Raw genomic sequence first — 20,749 nt, 5'->3', positions numbered from 1 at the left:
GTTCCACAGGCATGCAGTTCTAAGAAAGAAGCTTTGTTCATGGAGTCTATGCTTGGGTTTAGGCACAGATAAAGAGTGGGGGAAATTATTTACAGTGGTTTCAGTTAGATGAATGTTTTTTATGAAAGTTTGGTGGGGGAGGACCACAGCACTTGGTTCACTGGGTATATTTGCCAAATGATTTTTTGAATTCTTTTTCATGAGTTCGGTTGCTCCTTTAATTACTGGAATGATGACGATCTTCCTAAGATTCCAGTTCCTTTTCATGTTGTATATAAGACCTTGATATTTCATTATCTTTTCCCTCTCAGCTCTGTTTACTATGATTGTTATGAATAATGAAACTGAAATGATTAATGGAGAGACTATAAGATAAGTGTTAAAGTATATAAGATATATAGTGTAAATTCTCATAATGGGTTGAATATATATGTATCAAGATTGACCCTCAGTTAACAAAAAAAAAAAGGGATGTACATGTAAGATTTAGGAAGATCTGAAAATCTGAACCAAAATTTTCCCCTGGAATGAATCTTTTGGAGCGATGGTTTGAAAGAAGTTACCAAAATGTTAAGTCATGAAACTAAATAACAAATATTGCCTGAAATCGGAATTTTTTTTTTTTTTTTTTTTAATTTTTTAAAATTTTATTTTATCGGTTATGTTTTGTATTATTTCTTGTTCTTAGGTTGCTGCTGAAGTGGCTGCTCCATTGTCTAAAACTGAAGATATTGTCATGTTGGGTGATGACAAAATTTCTGGAGAAGTGACTCGCCTTATCAGCCAACTGCCACCAGCTGTAAATGCTCTTACAGGAGTTGATCTGTCTAAAGTAAGTAGGTGATAATAAAACTGTTTTAAAAAAATCAGTTTTCTTTCTATTTGAAAAAAATGTTTGTAATTTTGTTAAAAATGAACAAGTTACAATAATTATAACATTTTTTTTTTTTTTTTTCAAATTTATTTTTACAAATATTTATTTTCTTTCTAAGACATGAAAAAATTAAGGGTGAGCATTTATAAATGTAAAAAAAAAACGTATATGATGGTGATTGTCAATTATTTTAAGAGTTTTGCTAGTCTATCTGTTCCTTTTTTTTTTTTTTTTAATTATTTTTCAAATTTTGTAAGTGACTAGTAAACCAGACAAGATATTATGGGTGTGAGATACTTAAGATCATTGCTAAAGGTTGGTATGAGGGAATAGACAAGGAGTATAAAGAAATAAAAGTGAGTAATTATGAAAGCAATATTTTCCAACAAAATAAAGTTGGTGCAAGTCTACAGTTCAACCTGAATTAAAAATAAATGTGTCACGGAAGGAAAATATAATCTAAAAATCACATAAATTGATCAAGTAGTTTTTTTTGTTTTGTTTTTTTAATATAAAAAAAATGATTTTTTAAACGATTAATGTAAAATCGTTAGCATTACATACCTGGTCTCACGCTTGAGTTATTGAGGAGTTATCTTCTCTTGTGTTTTCAAAATGATGCAAGACGGTCTCTTTTTGTTTACTCATAAAATTTGATTCTGTTTTAGTTAAAAAAAATAAAACTATTTGATAAATTTGCGATTTTTGGAATATGGCATCTTCATTCGGTGATGGATATGTACATCCCAAAGATTTTTCTATTTTTTTCTATTTTAATTTTTTTTTAAATATTATTTGGATTTTATTATTTCAATAAAGAAACATTAAATATTTTTTAGTATTGATATTTAATATAAATGAGCTTTTTGAATTAAGTTTTTCAATTGAAATCTGTTTTAGGAAAATACAATTCACATAAGTCGAATATTAATATTCTAAACTGTCTCTGCTAGGATCTAATAAAACCCTAAATATCCTTCTCAATCGAACAGTGTACCGATACTCGATGACTGACTGAAATGGTTTCTGAACATTCATATCGGGACTACTCCAACACTCTGTTTAAAAAGAATGCATCTGATATAGCATCCAACTTAACTGATTAATTAACTATTAGCATAGACAGCTACATACGCTCCAACTAAAGTTGCTTATAGAACTGCAGCATTCACTGCAGAAAGATTATTAAAAATATGAGTGTCAAATGCTCAGTCCATCAAGTACAAAGTAGAACAGAGGCTTGGTTTGTATGAGTTTTGGCAAATAACAAACAAGGTCCTGAACAGATGTGTGTTCCCTTGCATCCATCATCAACAGGCGCGAGGTGATTTTGTCAGCGTCTGACAAAACCAAACTCTTTGTCAAAAATTTTGCAGCCAACTTAACCCTATGCAATCAAGGTCTCCTACATCCTGAATTTCCTCCCAAGACTGAAAATAATCTGAGTGACATCCACATATCTGTTCATAATATTGTCACACTCATCAAGAACCTTGATGCCAGCAAAGCAACTGGTCCTGACAGTATTTCAGTTATAATACTCAAAAAGGCTGCAACTAAAATTTACAAAGCTGTTCAATCGATGCATGAAGGAGAAATGCTTCTCAACATGTTGGAAAACCTCATTAGTTTGCCCAACATTTAAAAATAGTGGAGATCGATCTTCTGCATCTAAGTACAGATCAATTAGTCTTCTGTATATCATGAGTAAATTGCTTGAATCCATGTTAGAGAAATTGTCAACCTCCTCAACAAAAATAACCTAATTAGTGACAAGCAATATGATTTCCATCTGGCGAGATCTACAGATAATGTACTAACTGTAATTTCACATAGGATCAGTTAATCTATCGACAGGGGTTTTCTCTCAAGAGCAGTAGCTCTTGACATATCAAAGACATTTGATAGGGTTTGGCATAAAGTTCTACTTAATAAGATTCCCGGCTATTGAATATCTTGAAATATCTTCTAAACCATTAAATCATTTCTCTCCAATAGGTTTATACAAGTAGTTGTCGATGAGCAAAAGTCTGAAGCTTAAAGTATCAATGCTGGCGTGCCTCAAGGATCCATACTGGGTTCAACTCTCATCCTTATTTTCATTAATGATATCCCAAATCATATTCTAACTTTGTTCGTTGACATATTTGCAAATAACACTACGATCTATAGCAACACTTCAAAAGCGAAAAACGACCAAGATTTCTTTAAGTCTCTCTCCTCAGACCTTCAGTATGTGGTGCAATGAGGTAAAAAGTGAGAACACTCCATTCTTCATGGATCCAGTATACTAATATATATATATATATATATATATATCTCGAAAGAAAATGTTGATTAGTCAGAAATAGAAATGCAAATTAAAAATACATATATTCAAAATGAGTGCCTGGAGGTTCTTCTCATTGTGAGGCCAATAATAACTTTTTTACTTCAAATCTTTTTCAGTTGAAAAATTTTCTACCGTCATTTTAAGATGCCATATTCGCATTTAAAATTTGCTCCTGTTTACCGATCAGCCACTTGAATTATTATAATTACTATTGGACTATTGGACTTGTGTAGTTGTGTGTATATATATATATATATATATGTATATATTCCTTTATTTGAATTATTTTTATTTCAAAACAAGTTATTTTCTGATATAAATACAATTTAAATAAAGCGAATGAAATAGAAAATTCTTGATTTTTCTGCAGAAATTTGGTCTGTTTCAAGACCGTGCCCCACTTCTCAGCAAAAAGCTTTAACCCTACTAAAAACAAAATGTCCATAATCTCGAATTGGGTAAGTTGAATACTTGCACGATGCACATTTCGGGTGAAAGTGTGCTTTAAAATGCAGCTATAGTTTACTATCTCTACCAGCATCATTTTTATGTGTTCTTAGTTTTTAATCTATCGGCTTATTTTGAATTGTTAGTATTTACATGGATTTATTTCATGATGTAACCTCACTTCCACTAAAAAAAGGATTTGCCATTTTGAAAAGTTTGAAACTGTCAAATGACCTCCCCCACTCAACCATTTAAATGATATAGTATTTATATTTAAAATGTTCATACATATTTGTGTCTTATTCTTTCCAAAATTGAAGAAAAACCTCCAAACAAAATTTTACTATTTCTCAAACTAATCGTTTTACTAGTTTGAACCTTCCTTTAATTTGATTGATTGATAAAAACTAATTTGATTATCAAATAATTTGAGCTTGATCTGAATCAACTTTTTTATAGCCATGTTAAGACAATACAAAAAAATGTGTTGATATTTATGTCAAGCTTTGGAACATGTTATGCAAGAGACTTTTTTTTTCTTCACTAACAATATCTGTTCACTTTAGAAAACTCCTACACTTTGATAGCAGATTTCTTCCCATCGTCATTAATCTTGATCACCTCAGAAGTTATCAGATTGAGAAATACTGCACATTTTTTTTATCTTGAATTTTATGTTGACAATATTGAAAAAAAATATGGGTTCATGCCAAAATACATGGTTGAATTTTCTTCTCTCCCAGCAAGTCGTGATTATTTTAATTTTTTTTTTTTTAATTTTTTATTTGTTCTCATTCTTGCCAATGTAAGACTACAATATATTGCTTACGACTAAATTAGATGACATGCTGGTTCTCAGCAGATCACTAAAGTTAAGTTATATTGAGCCTGGTTCTCGTATTTAGTTAAGTGACTATTTAGGAATACTATTGGCTGTAAATATAAAGCAAATGTATAAATTGCTGAGAATATCACTAGCATCTTGTTGCAGAGATGGTTTAAGCTATTCATTTCACATAATGCTATAAACAGGGATTAATCATTAGTCATTCTTAAAAAGCATTGTTGGTAATATCCTGAAAACCAGGTTTAGAATACTGAACACCCTCCCAAACTTCTAGCTTTTCAGCAAACGCTTGGGATGGATGTGTGTATATTTTATAGGTTTATTACTATGATAGGGTGGTGGGAGTTTGTAAAAAATGTAAATTTTGTTTTTACCATGTTATGGTTGTTAGGAAATAGTGTGACCAAAATTTGAATAGATTTTAATTGAAAATATAAGCAGCTGTAGATATAGGCTTTTTTTTTTTTCCTCATGTTTAGCTTTGACAAGATTAAAATCTGCATAATATAGTTACTCTCCTCCACCCTTCTTTCCACCAATACTTAAATCTTAGTGAAACCCTGCAGAAATTTCACGCCTGCTTTTTCATAAATATAATAGTTTACACAAAAAAAAAAAAAAAAACCTGCATAAGATCATCATTTTAAACGTTTTTCTTTGCCATGTTACCTTTTTTTTTTTTTTTTTTTTTTTTTTATTCTTTTAATGTTCAGTGCGAATGTAGACACCACAACATTATTGTAACATTTTCTTCAAACTCATTTCAGTATTCTAGTTAATGAAAATTCAGAATATATTTTGTTATGGAAAGTGTGTGTGTGTGGGGGGGGGTATCTCCAAAACCACTATGGGTGTTTGTGATGTATTTTAATTCTATGGATGTCCAGTGTAAACAGAGGCACCGTGAGAGTAACTCAATTCTTTGGGCAAAACAGATACTGTACTTTGATCTTAGCTTAAAGGGCAAGAAAGTGTATTTTAGTTCAAGTTGCATGTTTGCTGCAATAGTGACAGATGAAATTTATAAAATTACTTTCTTGGAGTTGCATCTTTGAGTGAGTTAAAAAAGAGGTGAAAGGTTATAACATATATGCAAACATAAAATTGTCTCATTGTATTTAAGTATTCATATACAATGAAGATAAATTCAGCAATTATTGGATAATTGTAATTTCTCTTGAAAAGTTTTAAAATATTTTTTCATTATTCATCTTGACTTATCTGGTTTTAGTGACTTTTTTCTTTGATGTTAATCACAAAGAACAGCCAATGTTTTTTTTTTTGTTTGTTTCTTTCTATTTGTCTTTTGATTTTTTTTAATTTGTTCATTTTTGGGATGTTTTTTTTTTTTTTTCTTTTCTTTTCTTTTTACCTAGGGTGTTAAAATGGCAGTTTAGTTTTGCAAAAATTCCCTAGATTTGTTTTGGCACAAAATTGATCAACAATTAGGATTAATGGTTATTTACATGATGGTCCAAAAGCGTTTCATCTTCATTGAAACATAACAATAGAGGCACAATCACCAAAGCAAAGCTTAGAAAAAAAAGTTAAAGCTGTGTCTAAACAAATCTGCTGAATGAAAGTGAATAAACTAAATCATTACAAGTTCGTCTATGTTACTTTATTACTTCTAGTTGTTTTTATTGGGATTAAATTAAGTTCAGGGAATGTGTTTTTATTGTTGTATTACTTGCTCTTCTATTTTTGTTACTTTTTAGCAAAGAAGTAATAAAAACTTTCAGTCCAGAAATCTGATAAAGGTACCCTAGATAAAAATTGCATCCTTAAAAAGACTGAAAATATGCTCCTCAACTTGGTAGAAATTGTATTTGTTTCCTTTCTATGCAAACATCTTAATTTATATTTTGCCTCCTCCAAAAAGTTGTGATCAATGTTTACATGATTAAAGTAGTGTTAATTGCTGAGAAGCAGTTCCTTTATTTTATTCTACTTATTTATTTATTTTCTTGTTAAACTTTTCCTTTTTACTTTAAGTTGAAAAGCTGGTTTGAATTTTGCATGTTTTATTAACAGTTCAAATAATTCTTTTTAAATCATTAACAAAAATGTCTAGAAATTTTAAGAGCACAATAGGATATTGCCTAAAAATTGTGTTAACATGATTTTTTGTTTAAATAAGTAATGTATTATTTAAATATGGAGCTGAAAATTGGGACAAATGAAATGGTTATTAACTATAACTAACTTTCCTTTGCTTTTATATCACTGTTACTAAATTATGTTTGCACTTAAAAAAAAAATTCTTCAAAAATTGATACACGTTTAAAATATTTCCCTAAAATTAGAATCATTTGACTTTTAATTAAATCTTCACCATTTACTCATTAATGAATGAACGTTTTTGTTATACTTTTATGTAAACTAGTGAAACATAATTTTGTAACTACGCATTTTATTTTTCATAACTCTATAAAAACAAGTCTCTGGTGGTGTTATTCTATTACAAAAATATCTTGAAAATTTGTTTCAAACTTTGTAAAAGAAATTCAATAAAACTAAAAAAAAAATTTGTATTTTTTCACGAACTTGATAGAAAAAATAAAATTATTTCTTTAAAAAAAAGAAACTTGTCATTTTTCAAGTTTTATTTTGAAATACTAATTAAAGGTTACGTTTTTTTGTTTTTTTTTGTAATACATTTTGCAACTGATTATTGGTTGTACAAAAGCTCAAAACAAATATTTCAATTCTATTCCATTACTAGTATGCAACCGTAATCCAGCAATAGTAACAACAATAACATGGTGGTAATCTGTGAAATATTCAATTTTTTTTGTGCGCATTGTGTTCTTTTCTGACCAGTTTTTTTTTTTTTTTTTTTTTTTTTTTTTAACAAATTGCAATCCAAGCCTTGCACACATTCATTATCACTTAGGCAAATTGATTTTTTTTTCTTTTCAGTCATATTTTGAAAATAAATTGGTATCAAAATTAACAAAATTTTTATGTCTATCTGTTGATATGAATAAAAATGTTTGTCTTGTTTACCCCAATGTAATGTTAATTTAAATGCTTTATTCAAAGTATTTTGAATAGAAAACTTTGAAATGATAGCAAATTGGCAAAACAATCCAGTATAACTTAGTCTTGAGCTGAACTATTAAAACAACTTTTAGACAAAATTAGACCCCCTTCATCCACATAGTCTCTTTCTAGGGTGGTACACTGATTCTGACCCTTTTCTAACCATACAATACCTTTTGTACAGAACTATTTGTCTATGGTCTTAAAATACTCTGTGGTTTTTGATACTAAATCTTCATTGGAGCTCAATTTCTTAATCTGAAGTATTCTTGGGGACAGATTTGGAGGATAGGGATAGGGTGATTGTAAATACAATTAGAAGTGCAATTCATTAATTTTTTTCCGTTGTGATGAACTTATTACTGTGTGCATTATTTTGGTAGCTCTTTTGAAAAATTTATTTCTTCAAAAGCACTAATAAATAAATCGCTATTGATGGCTCTTCCTTTCTCAAAATAATCGATGAAGAAAATTCCTTGCACATCTTAAAATACAGAAGCCAAAACCTTGCCTGCTGATGTTAGCATCTTTGGTTACTTTGGATGGATTTCAACTGCTGTTGTCCACTCAGTTGATTGCCAATTTGACTTTAGAATTAAATGGTGCATCCATGTTTCATCCATCATCACATATTGTGTAAAAACTTTGTGTTAAAGCAGCTGCAAACAACACTTTGAATTATTGATGCATTGTTGCTTTTGATCGACTGTGGGCAAATACTGTAGTTATTTTGAACGCAACATTCTCATTGACAAATTTTCAATCTGAATACTTTGCTTTCCTCTTATCTCGTGTACCTCCAGGTTTTTTTTTTTTGGAGGGGGGGGGTTGCATGTTTTCCGAAACAACTGCTAAATTTGGGTGACCTGAGCATCTAGCATTATTCATGTCTGTATGATTGCATTTAAAGTTAGCATACCATCTCTTAACTGTTGTTTTTTATAGTGCAGAGTCTTAATGATACTTATTAAGCCATTTCTTGAACAGTGTTTTTTTTTCCCATCAGGAAGCAATGTTTTATCAATATACAGAATTCAGATTTGTTCATTATTTTGAAAATTTGTAACAGTTTCACTTAAGCTAATAATCCAACTGGGCTAATTTTGACATGCCAGTTGAAGATTAGTACTTTATAAAAATTACATGGATTTTTTTATTAGTGGTACCAGGCTCAGGACTTGATGTGATGGGTAAATATATATAATTATCATTATTTGAATCGAGAAAATGATTAAAAAGGAAGAGGCATTCTAAAGAAAGATAATAATATCTGACCTAAAATAAGATTCCTTGATTCAATTTGCACATTCAGTGGACTGATGGGTAAAGTTTCTAAGAAAAATACAAAGAACACGTGTAAAATTATAGATTTGTATTTTGTTGATGGCTGTAAAGAACAAGAGATCAGATTTGAAGTGATTATCTGGTAACTATTGTTTTTTTTTTCTTTTTTCTTCAAGGTATTAACAAAAATTCCTGGTGCCCAGCCAACTCAAGCATAATTTCTCCCCGTCTCACTTCGCAGCAGCAACAAAAGATGATCATCAAAGCCTCAGCTAAAAAAAAAAAAAGAAACAAAAGGTCTACGTATTTCGGAGAAAAGGCACAAGATGAAAAATCAATACATTTTTGGCGTTTGAGCGAAATAACTACTGTGTAACAAAACCTGTCAACCCGTACCAACCTTGTTGCCTTCTCTTCGCTCTCTTTCTCTTGCATTTCTTCTTGCTACTTGTTTGCCTCTGTTGTCCTTCTCCCCACAACCATCACTCATTCTTGGGTAGAGCTCTCATATTCAGATTTTAGCTGCTTCAGTTTGACATAGGAATACTTGTTTCTTATCTTTTCTTTTAACTAACTCCAGGTGACGTTTATTTTTTTTTTATTTATTTTTTTTTTGTGTGCGTGCGTGCATGTATATGAGTATAAGCATGAAGAGAAGAATGTAAGTATCATAGGTGGTATATCAAGTAAATATTTTTGTCTGACTTATTGACTCACAACCAGGTATCATCATTATTGTTATTCTCACTGAATGCATTTTTGTAATATATATAACTTGTTACTTTTGTTTTGTTTTTTCTTTGTTCTATAGAGTATATGATGGTTAGTTTGTTTAAACCGTTCACTTTGCTTAAAATTAAAAATAAATTTAAAAAAAAAAAATGTTCTTTCCCTCAGAACTAAAACCACTTTGGTATCTGTAATGGAAATTTTTAATTTGAAACCGTTTTTCTCTACTTTTTATTGTATGAATTAGTTGTTAATCCCCCACCCACCCCTCTCTAATTTTATGCATGTAGGTGTTAAATTTTTCACTCTAACATCCCCCCTCCCCCCTTGCATACTTCCCCTATTCACTAATGAAATAGATGATTCCTTTCCACAAACTTATATACTTTTATAACTCCCTTATCCTCCCAAATGTTATGAATTGTCCATTCATAAATAAAAACACCAAACGTTTCTTAAAAGGAAACCGATTGAAATGGACTCCTACAACAAGTACCTCTACCCATAAGGGGACTGTAACAGCAATATGTGTTGCCCACTTTTAATGTCAACAAATACTTATTATATAAGGTGAACCAAAAGTAGGTGGACACTTGGTTGGATCAGTGTTTCTTATATTGTTTGCATATATAAACCCTATTCAACTTACTCTCAACCTACGTTTGGCTTACACTGTATATCTGCATAAGTATGTAATGTTGTCGAGCACTTGATGTGTGCATGTGTTGCCGGTTTCATTAGTAATTACTGTTTACCATTTGTGAGGTATTAGGATTTTTAGCCTTGTTGATCAGCAGTTTCACTTTATCAAATCAATAGCTTTTAAATGTGCGCGTACATATATCGGCTTCGTTTTCAGTATTATTCATGAGCAGTGAATTTTATTTTTTCTTATAAAATGGTAAGGATCTCTGATCGACTTGGAATTTTCTGATTTCTTTCATGGCTAATGTAACTTTCTAAATTTGGTTTAAAATAAAATGGAAACCTAAAAAAAATAAACTTAGATTTTTTTTTAATGTTTTTGTAAATGCAATTCTGTATTTGATTTAGAAAAGATTTTCTTTTTCTCTGTATTAGTTGTTCGATTTTAAACCAGACTAAACTATAAAGAATAGACACTCACAAATCTTTGATTGATATTTGTAGTCTTAATAAAAAGAAAAGAAAAAAAATGCTAATTCATTGCTGTTGGTTATCTTCTACATATTCGAATGAGTGTCTTTGAATCTTGCGACTTATGTGTCACCTGCTAATGTTGCTGCTCAATTATGAAGTGATTCTGGTCGGCATGTATGCGTGAGTGTTCAAAAGGACTTGCGGGTCAATGTTTTTCATTATCGGTGCTTTTTTTTTTTTTTTGAAAATTATTTTAGGTTAATTATGGTAACCAATTTTATTAATTTTTGTCTTTCATGTCTCCCTGCTGATTCCTATCTGTTCCCCGACAAATTTCTAAATTATCTTCCCTTATCAATTTCTATATGGTTCTTTACCAATTTTAAAAGATTGCCAATTGCAAACTGAACACTGCCTCCACAAAAACAAAGAAAAGATTAAATTTAGAAAAGTTAGTTTTTCTTTTAAAACCTTTTCACACTTTAAAGTAAAGCAACCTGTTTTCTTTTTCTAATTTCATTTTCCTTAATAAATTTAGTTTCTCAAAATAAATGTTTTTTTTTTCTAAGCAAAGATGTTTATCCTTTTTCCTCCTCCCCATTTAAAATGAAAACAAATGAGAAATATTCATTAAATGTGAAGTGAGAAATTAAAAGAAAATTAATATTCTTTCTCAGATTCTACTTTTCTCTCTCTCTCTCTCGCTAACTTTCTACTTATAATACAGATGCCTCCATATATCAGCATATGTCTGAGGACATAGTTACGATTATTGTTTTGTTGGTGTTATTTTCTTCAATGTTTATAAAATCTCCCCCATTGTTACTTTATATTCAACATTTATATATTATTAAATTTAGATGATCTACATGGATAGTTCCTTGTACATTTTTAAACATAGCATGGCCTTATATTTCTTTTATTAATTTATTTTTTCCTTCCTGAAATTATTTTTATTTTAAAAACTAAAAAAAAAAAAAAAAAAAAAAAGAGTAAAATACTAAATAAATCGTTGACTAACCAAAAAAATTGAAAAAAAAAAAAAGGTTTATATAAAAGTTTTAACTTTTCGTTTTTTTTTTTTTTTTTTTTTTTAAAGAAGAGGACAATACCGGTAATCCGTCCGGTCCTTGGATATACAAGAAGTTTGTTTCTGCTCAAGTCGGTTTATCTAAATGCTTGTTTATATGTATATTAAATTGAGTCTACCGAGGATTGTACATTTTCATTCTGTTAGATCATAAGTATGTGACTGTATGCATTAACGCTTTTACAAGAACAAATAGAAATATCATTAACTTTCCAGATGAAATTGCTGGAGGCTTTACATTATCTACCTTACCATATGTATTGCTCAATTATATTAACACATCTTTTTGCCTTTTTAAATATATTCGAATATTTGTACTCTTTCATTCAGTATTAGGTGTGAAGGGTTATGGTTAAGAGTGATGAATTAAGGTTACTTTTAACTTTAAGGGAATCCTAAAAAAATAGACATAAACAAAAATAAAAAAGCCGTTCTCTGCCAAGTGATGCATTATAGATCAAAGATTTTTTTTTTTTCTCTGAATAAATAAATTTGCAGACAAATAAAATTATTTTGGGGGGAAAAAAATTCATTGTTTCCAAATTCCACCTTGCCCAGCAGAGAATAGCTATATTTAAACTGTTTGGAAAAGCAAAGTGTAAACAATAGGGGGCTATCTCGAATTGTCTCCAACTAGTGTGAGCAGCCATGGTAATTATTTTTATTATTAAATGAAATAAAACTTGAAAAAAAATTTTTTTTTTAACTACAAAAAAAAAAAAAAATCATTCATTGAATTTAGTGATATTTTTTTTTTTTTTTTTTTTTTTTTAATGTGATAAGGTGTCTTGAAATATTGCTGAGTGTTTTTTTTTTTTTTAATTCTCCTAAAGGTAATGTTGGCCTGATTCAAGAGAAATTTAGAATGCAAGAAGCAAGCAGGGCTAAATGAAGATATACTACTATCAATTTATTATTTAATATATTGATGTATGTATGATAATAGTATGTGCACATACAAATATATTATTTGTTTTTTTTTTCTTTTACTGAATACGCATAAGATTAGTTGGTTGATTTGCCAAATAGAAATAGAAGCTGATGACCTCCTTGAATTGAGATCAAATAATAGCTAGACATGTCTAAATTACACAGTATTTTTATTTAGTTTTCATTTGTTTTGCTTTTAAGCTCCCTCTTTTTTGTGAAGCTTTATAATTTTCATGTATAGATGTTGCTCTATTTGATGGAAAAGAATATTAGATATTTTAAAAAAAATATTAATTTTCTAAAATATTCAGTTGAAAAATGAAAATTTAAGCTACCTAAATTAATTAAATCAATTTTACTTTGTGATTTGTGCAAGTCCATAATTCTAAATAAGGGAACATATGGTTGTACTAACATAGGAACAAATCTATAATGTAAGTAATGGCATAATAATAAACTAAAATATTTGAAATGATTTTCATTTAATTCCAAGCAAGGTTTCATGTATTTCGTTTTGGTGAGTCTGGCAACTCTTCTAAAAGAAGGAAATTTCTTGAGAGAAAAAAAGGGAGCATTTCTTTCCAGCTTCACATTAAGTAAAAAAAAAAAAAACAAAAAAACAAAAAAACAAAAAAAAAAATTTTTTTAATTTTTTTTGTAACTTTAACTTGTCAGTATAATTTTTCAGTTTATTTGCAATAATTTTGCTTAATTGACTGACTTTCAAAGTTTAAAAAAATAAAAAATAAATCCTTGAAAGGGGATTTTCTGAAACTCCCTTTTGTATCTGTTCTCATTAAAATATTATTTTCTGGCCTTCCATACATTTCAGAAAATTTTATTTGTCTCTTTTAGTCACTGCTTGTGGTTGTTTCTGCATTTTTATATTATCACCCTTAAAAACCATGGTGGTAAAATTCCTTTGCATTTCTGGAAATTAAAAAAAGCATTACATGTTGACATAACATTCAGATTCTTATTAATTGTAACATTTCATTAAATTAAACAATTCAGTATGAACCCTCTCACCCTCTAAAAATTTTTTGAGAAGAAAAACTTGTTTGTAGACTCGGTGATGTAGATAGACATTCTTTTTATTATGGAAATTTAATAAAGTTTTAATGAATTTTCTAAAATTTAAAAACCTTATTTTATTCGGTTATTGTCTCTTCAATATTCCTAGTTTTTTAGAAATATATGGTCAGTTTATTTTTATTTTATTTTTTGTCAACTTTGTTTTTTTTATATTTTATTTTGTTTATTGTATTTTAATTTGTAAATTCTTTGAAGAAAATATACTTAAAATTTATTAACAAAATGGCTGAGTCTTTTCTAACAGAATGATCAAAATATCCTTTGTTCATTTAATAGAAAAGAAATTGTTAAAACTCTTTTTGTTTTATTTTGTAGTCCTTCATTAAGTTATTGAAAGGCATAATCCATTTGTTATGATGCATTATATTTCTTGACAAAATGTATTAAGCTGACTGAACAAATATTTATGTGGTCTGAAATATCGCTCAGAAAGCTGCAGACTTTGACAAAATCAGTTTTGAAATTATTCTATTAAACAACATTTATATAATAATAAACTTGTTTCCATAATTTCAGCTCATTTTTATTTTGTTGTCAAGATTAGTGGACTTTTCAAGTCCTTTTTTCTTTTTTCTCCCTTCAAATAAAATATTTGTTTGGCATATATAATTCATGTGCATTTTATAAATATTGTATTATCACTCTTGAACAATGGAATATATCAAAATCCATTCCTTCATTTACACAAACTTCATTTAATTGGCTTTTGTGTCCATTACTCATATATATAATCATGTAATGATGATTCTATTGGACTAAAAGCCTCCCTAGAAAAGCTATCAACAAAAGTTATGATTTTATTCTATTTAGATATCAAGACACTCAATGTGCTTCCAGTATTCTGGTTAATTTCTGATATTCATTGAATATTAAAATTGATTCTTTCTAGACAGAATAGAAATATGTAATAAAATATCTTAAAATTCTATTAGTTTAAATTAATGATAGAAAAAAAAAATCTACTCCCATGCACACAAATAGACTTTCGACATCAGATTCAATGAGATTTCCTATATGGTCTCCGGTGCCTTTTCTAATGTTGCTTTTCTTTTTTTTTTTTTTTTTTTTGTTTATCATAAGTTGATATATATATATATATATATATATATATATATAAGCATGGAAATATATGAATAATATGAATTATTAAAGAATAAGCAAAATAAAAACGTGAACATTTTAGTAATTTTCATTTCTATGTAAGTAAAAAAAATTTAAATTTCAACTTTTGTTGTTAACTTTCCATTTTGCATGTTATTTGTCAATAAAGCTTTCTTATTGAAAACTGCTGACTTTGATATTTTCTTTTTTATTCAAGAAAAAAACTAAAAGGACACATTTTTTTTTTTTTTTTTTTTACACCCAAACAACACATTACCAGTGAGAATGTAAGGGGTTATTGTGAATTATAGGCTATAGTTATAGCAGCACCCAAAGTGGAGAGTGCAGCAAAATGTTTATTCATATTACATTTAAAGTAGTTTAGCATGTTGGTACAGTCAGTGAAACAAGGGGTAGGAGGGGAATTACAAATGCAAGCAGTTTGAGGAAATAAGCTATTAGAGTAGAAAGTATTCCAGAATCTGTGGATCACTACCGTGAAAGGGTGGGATTTAGCTGATTGTCAGGTTGATCGGAGGTAATTATGTCAAGGTGGCACCAGTACAGCAAGTTCATTGGAGCACATTCCATGCAAAACAAGCACAGGCATGCAATGTTGTGATCAGGTTGAAACTTGGTAGACTGTGGGACCTATTAGATTAGAGACTTTATTTTATTATTATTTTTATTTATTTATTATTTTTAAACACTAAGAGGGAGAGACTATTGGTTGATGCTCCTGATATAGCAACAGTACTCTATGCATGGGCTAATAGTGGCTTTGTAGAGACATAGGATACTGGCAGGTGTAAGAAGTTTTCTAGTACTGTAGAGAGCCCACTTTCTTTGAAGCAGTCTTAACAGTAGCCTATGTATTTCCAGTTCACATTAGACCAAAGAGTTTGAATGCTGGCAATCTAGTTAAAAAATTTTCTTATAATTGTTGAAGGAAAGGAGTTTTGTCTTAGTAGCATTAAATGTAATCATCCATTTTGGCCCCATTCCACCACAGACAGGTCTTTTTTAATTTTTTTATTAGGATTCAGCTATTACCTTGGATATGTGTACATATGTTTTGTCGAGAATAGTGGTGTCATCAGCAAATATACTTATTTCTGACACAATTGCATCAAGGAGTTCGTTTATGAAAATCAGGAATAGTAAAAGTTCAAGGATCCCCCCACCCCAGTTCCCTCTCCCACTGAAGAACACCTGCGTTAATGTTTGGATGTACATCCATCAAGGACAACCTGGATCTTTATTTTTGGCTAAGAAGAATTTGATTATATTAAATATCAGTTTAGTAATACTATACAAATTAACTTTCATGAGAAGACTTTCATATGCCAGACCTTGTCACAGGCTTTGGATATATCAAGTACTACTGCCCTAGCTTGACCTGTCTTGTCCATATATATGCATTCAGAGATAACTGTTAGGATATCTACTGAAAAATGAGTTTGCTTAAATGTATACTGTTGGTCAGAAAGAATTTAGCATTAACAAGGTGGTAGACTATTGCTAAAACGATGAATGATTCAAACATTTTCAGCAGGAGTCTGATGTAAGCGATAATTTGTTGGGTCACTTCTTTAACCATAATTCTTGAACACTTGTTGCACAGAGGCAATTTGCCAGCTATCGGAGAAATAAGATTTGGTAAGACATTTGTTGGATATGAGAGGAGCTAGCTCAAACAGATCATTTCTTTATTACTATAGCAGGAATAAGATCATGCCCACATAGTATAAAGGTTTTTTTATATCTTGGACATAGGATGATCAGATCAAGTGTCTTTTCTGTTTACAGTGGAAAATTTGGAAGTTTTTGGTCTACAGACTTGAAACTTGATATATAGAAGATTTAGACCTGTGGAACAAATTCAATTTGTTTTTTTAGCTAGTAAAAATAGCTACTAAGGAGTCAAAATTGGAACTTGTTGACTTAAAATTCTCCTATGTATGCACAAATATACATTTATATGTTAAAGTGCATTAATTTTTAAAGTTTTGATATCTATTTGTCCTTAAGTTATATAATAGTGAATACTGCTAGAGAGCTAAATGTTTTGGTTTCAATTCTAACTGATGGCATTGAAGTCATATATTTTTTATTTTTGATATAACTAGTATATATTGAGTAAAATATAGTTGGCTCTATAATAAATTAAAATATCGTATTTAAGCATATTTTATGACTGGGCAGTGCCGGGTGGTGTGCTAGTGTGTGTGTGTGTGTGTATATATACGCACACACACATACATTGAAATTCAGCTCTGACTAGTTTAAGCTTGTATTCAGGTGTATATGGGCATGTTGGATGAAGTGCACTTTTAACAATCGGACTTGCAGTAGGGTGTTGAGATGAGTCCATTTTAAGTTATCTTTTTTTTTCTTTTTTTTTTTAATTCTCATTCATCCCAACTAAAGCATGTTACCACTTGAACATAAGAGATCACTATTTGTGGCCATGTCTACAATGGTACTATGTAGAGAGTTGATAAGCAAGATGCCTGTTTGCATAACATTTAAATTTTAACATGTTAGTACAATCAGGGAAACAGAAAATTCCAAAGTCTAGTAGTTTAAGAAGAAACTATTATAGTAGAACGCTTTCCAGGGACCTTTACATGGAAGAGGTGGGATTTTGCTGCTTGTCAGGTTAGTTTGGGATATTTTTGGTGAAGGGGCACAAGTTTGTCAGAACACATTCTATCAAAGTACTTGTAAAACAAAGGGATGCAACATTGCAATGATGGGACAGGTTTGAATTTGATTAATAATGTGGGACCTATTAAATTGGAGACTCTTTTTGGGACCCTGTTTTAGAGCAAGGGACTAGTGATAGATGGTTTATTAGTGTCCTAGGATGCATATAAGGAATAAAAAATAGCATTGGTTTAAAATTTGAAGGATTTTTCTTTCTTTTAAGGGTACGGTAGGTTTTTGATGGCACCTTCCCTAAATGGTAAAATTGGCAAAAAAAAAAAGAAAGAAAGATAATATGGCTATGCTGATCACCTTGTTACCTAAAATATATACCATTCACATTGACACTCATATGCATGCATTCATCCTTTTAAAAATTTATTGCTTAATATAACTCAACAATTGAGGAAGTGAAATTTTTTATATCTAACTTACTTTAAAAATTTTTGAGATAGAGTGAAAGGTTTTAGTAGGCCGTGTGGTCCCTCTTGCTAAAAAAATGGTAAAGTTTTGTTTTTTTTTTTTACACGGTGGTCACCACTTATCAAGGCGCGGAAGCCACTCAGGGATAAGGGTTTACAACAACAAAAATAATGTGTCCATATTACTCACTGTATTGCTAATCGTAAATTTACTCATGTAAATAATCAATGACAAGGTATCAGTTTCTCATCAAACAGTGCACAACGACATCAGTTTCTACCCCTAAAAGATAAGAATGAACTAATTCTTGTCGCAGAATATGGACAAGTTGAAGAAACTTGCAGCAAATCTAGTGATTCTTTTCACATAAAGACTCTTGTCAGAATCAACTTGTAGAACTGAAAGTCATGAATACAAAGTTGCCGGTGCACATCATGATGTTTGCGAGAGGTGGTCATCACTGCGGGTGACCCTCTATCTCAAACTCCATAAAGAAGGATACTTCAAGTAAGAGTTCAAGTATGTCCCTGGATCCAGATAGTAGTTGCTGGAAAACTGTAACAATAGGGGTTGGCATCGTGCTATATAAGCAGGACTATCCAATCCATAACTTTCTGCCTTCTTCAGATAACCTGTCAAACTCTGGAACTGCTATGGAATGGCCGAGAAGACAAGGACGTTAAAGTGTGAGATTCTGTGTTCAATTCTGAACAAAGGCAACAAGACAAAATTAACTGAACAAAGTCACAAGGCTCAACTGATTATTCAGTTGTAGACAGTTGTAATCACATGGGTCTGCCAGAACAACAATTTGTTTGACATAAAAATTTTATGGTTGGATACTCTTTCTAATACTAACCCCTCCGAAGGGACAAGTATTTTGTGAAGACTTCATCTTGCCATAGTTCTCCACTAACTGGGACCCGGTGCTTATCTGTTATCAAAAATACGATCATCTGTACAACCACGCTGTTCTCTGACCTACATTTTCAGTGGACAAGAACTACTTCTTTCAATCAATTTGTAATTCTAACCCTGATGCATGTTTAGCAATGGTGCATAGATGCATGTAAACAAAAAATACCAGACTTGTGACATGAAAAATATCTGCCTCAAGATTTGACCACCCAAAGATTTGATTAATCATTTTGAAAAAAAAAAGTAATTACCTCTCAAGAATGAGGCTGCATTTGGAGGTAAAAGCAATCCACAATTCAGAGAATTTATGCTCACTTTACCCAATGGATTCATAGAAGATAATTCTTATTTATAGCAATTGATAGCCAATGAGGTTCAAGTGGACTTATTGGGTGGTCAAATATAACTGACAATTGATGTCCGTATATTTTAAATGGAGAAAAGAATCTGGAAGACTTGTGATTTTCTCCTTAGCTGTCGTGCAGTTTGTAGGCTCTACTCATCAGATTTTCTTTGGAAGGAGAATCCTTTTCTTATGTTGACAGAGAACATACAACTGACATTATGACTAATGATGAAATCGAGTAACCCAAACTTTGACAGACAACAAATGATTAATTATGACCAGTGCAGAAAACACACTCGCGCGCGTCCACAAGTTAATAATGAAAGATTCTAAATATTTGGAGCTTCGTCAAGAAAAACTGAAAAATACATATGTATGAGGTGTCTTCAATGTTTCTAGACTTTTTGTAGAGGCACTTTTATTGATAATACACACATGAAACTCTAGTCCCCTTCAAAGTAATCTCCTCTGGCTGCAATGCACTTGTATCGTTCCAACAACTTCTGGAAGGCCCCATTGAAGACCTCTTTTGTGAGCGTATCAGTGATCCTCATCACAGCTTCATTCATCTCCTCAATTGTCTCATGATGACAACTTGTAAGATTTGAATTCCATAGAAAATTTATGAGAAACAGTTAAAAACATCTCATATTATTATTTGAATGATTCGAGTTTTATTCACACAACGTTTATAACCTCCGACCTTCTTCGGGTATATCTTGTCAAACTTTGGAATCTGCACAAAATTTCAACCGAAACCCTTTATTTTTAATTCACTGAGGTAATATGCTCTCAATCCATCAGCTATGATTGGATAGAATTCCTAAGTAATTCACAATTGTATTTTTGTGTTGCCTGCACTGAGGATCGAACCATCTACCTCCAGAACTGCAACTTACAACTGATTATACCAAATACTTTATCCACTATGCCACAGACCTGCAAGGTAAAATTCAGTTGTAATTAGCACTCAAGATGAGAACAGTAGTTTGAATAATTCAAATAATTATTAATCCTCATCTGAGAAAAATTCAGAAACTTAAAAACATCTGTTAAAAAGAAACCTTTTAGTTCAGTTAAAAAAAAAATAAAAAAGTAAAATTACCATACACATGTGCGCACTATAAATAGATACAAAATCCGCGGAAAGGAAGTGAAGCCCCCACCTACCGTTCACACTAAGAACATGGTTACGCTCGCTGACAGACGCGACAATTTTGAAAATGGGCAAACACAGATAAGTGAATTTAATAAATCCTAATATTACCAAAATGGCAACTGCTTTTTTTAAAATTTGACTAATGTATTTTAACTATATGCGCATATATTGTCTTTAACTCTTTGCTTCCATGCGAGCTGTTTCTATTATTTTTTATTGTTTTTATTTTTTTTTATTTATTTATTTATTTTTTTTTCCTCTTTTAGCTTTAACCAACTGTTTATACCTTCTCTTTAAATTT

At 30.4% G+C, this 20,749-nt stretch overlaps 1 protein-coding gene across 1 annotated transcript in view; it reads left to right on the top strand.

The window, feature by feature from the left end:
* LOC145291301 (flotillin-2-like) overlaps nucleotides 1–11,112 on the top strand; it is a 113,807-nt gene extending 102,695 nt beyond the window's left edge. Inside the window, exons 8-9 of the mRNA XM_080136992.1 lie at nucleotides 689–832; nucleotides 9,006–11,112. Coding sequence (XP_079993118.1) covers nucleotides 689–832; nucleotides 9,006–9,047 — 186 coding nt within the window. The 3' untranslated portion in view covers nucleotides 9,048–11,112. The remainder of the gene's footprint in view (nucleotides 1–688; nucleotides 833–9,005) is intronic.
* The last annotated feature ends 9,637 nt before the right edge of the window (nucleotides 11,113–20,749 follow it).

Source organism: Euprymna scolopes, chromosome 2 (genome assembly GCF_053919585.1).
Source record: "Euprymna scolopes isolate OS-2025 chromosome 2, ASM5391958v1, whole genome shotgun sequence".
In the NCBI taxonomy this organism is placed as follows: Eukaryota; Metazoa; Mollusca; class Cephalopoda; order Sepiida; family Sepiolidae; genus Euprymna; species Euprymna scolopes.
This window is presented reverse-complemented; position numbering and strand designations above follow the sequence as displayed.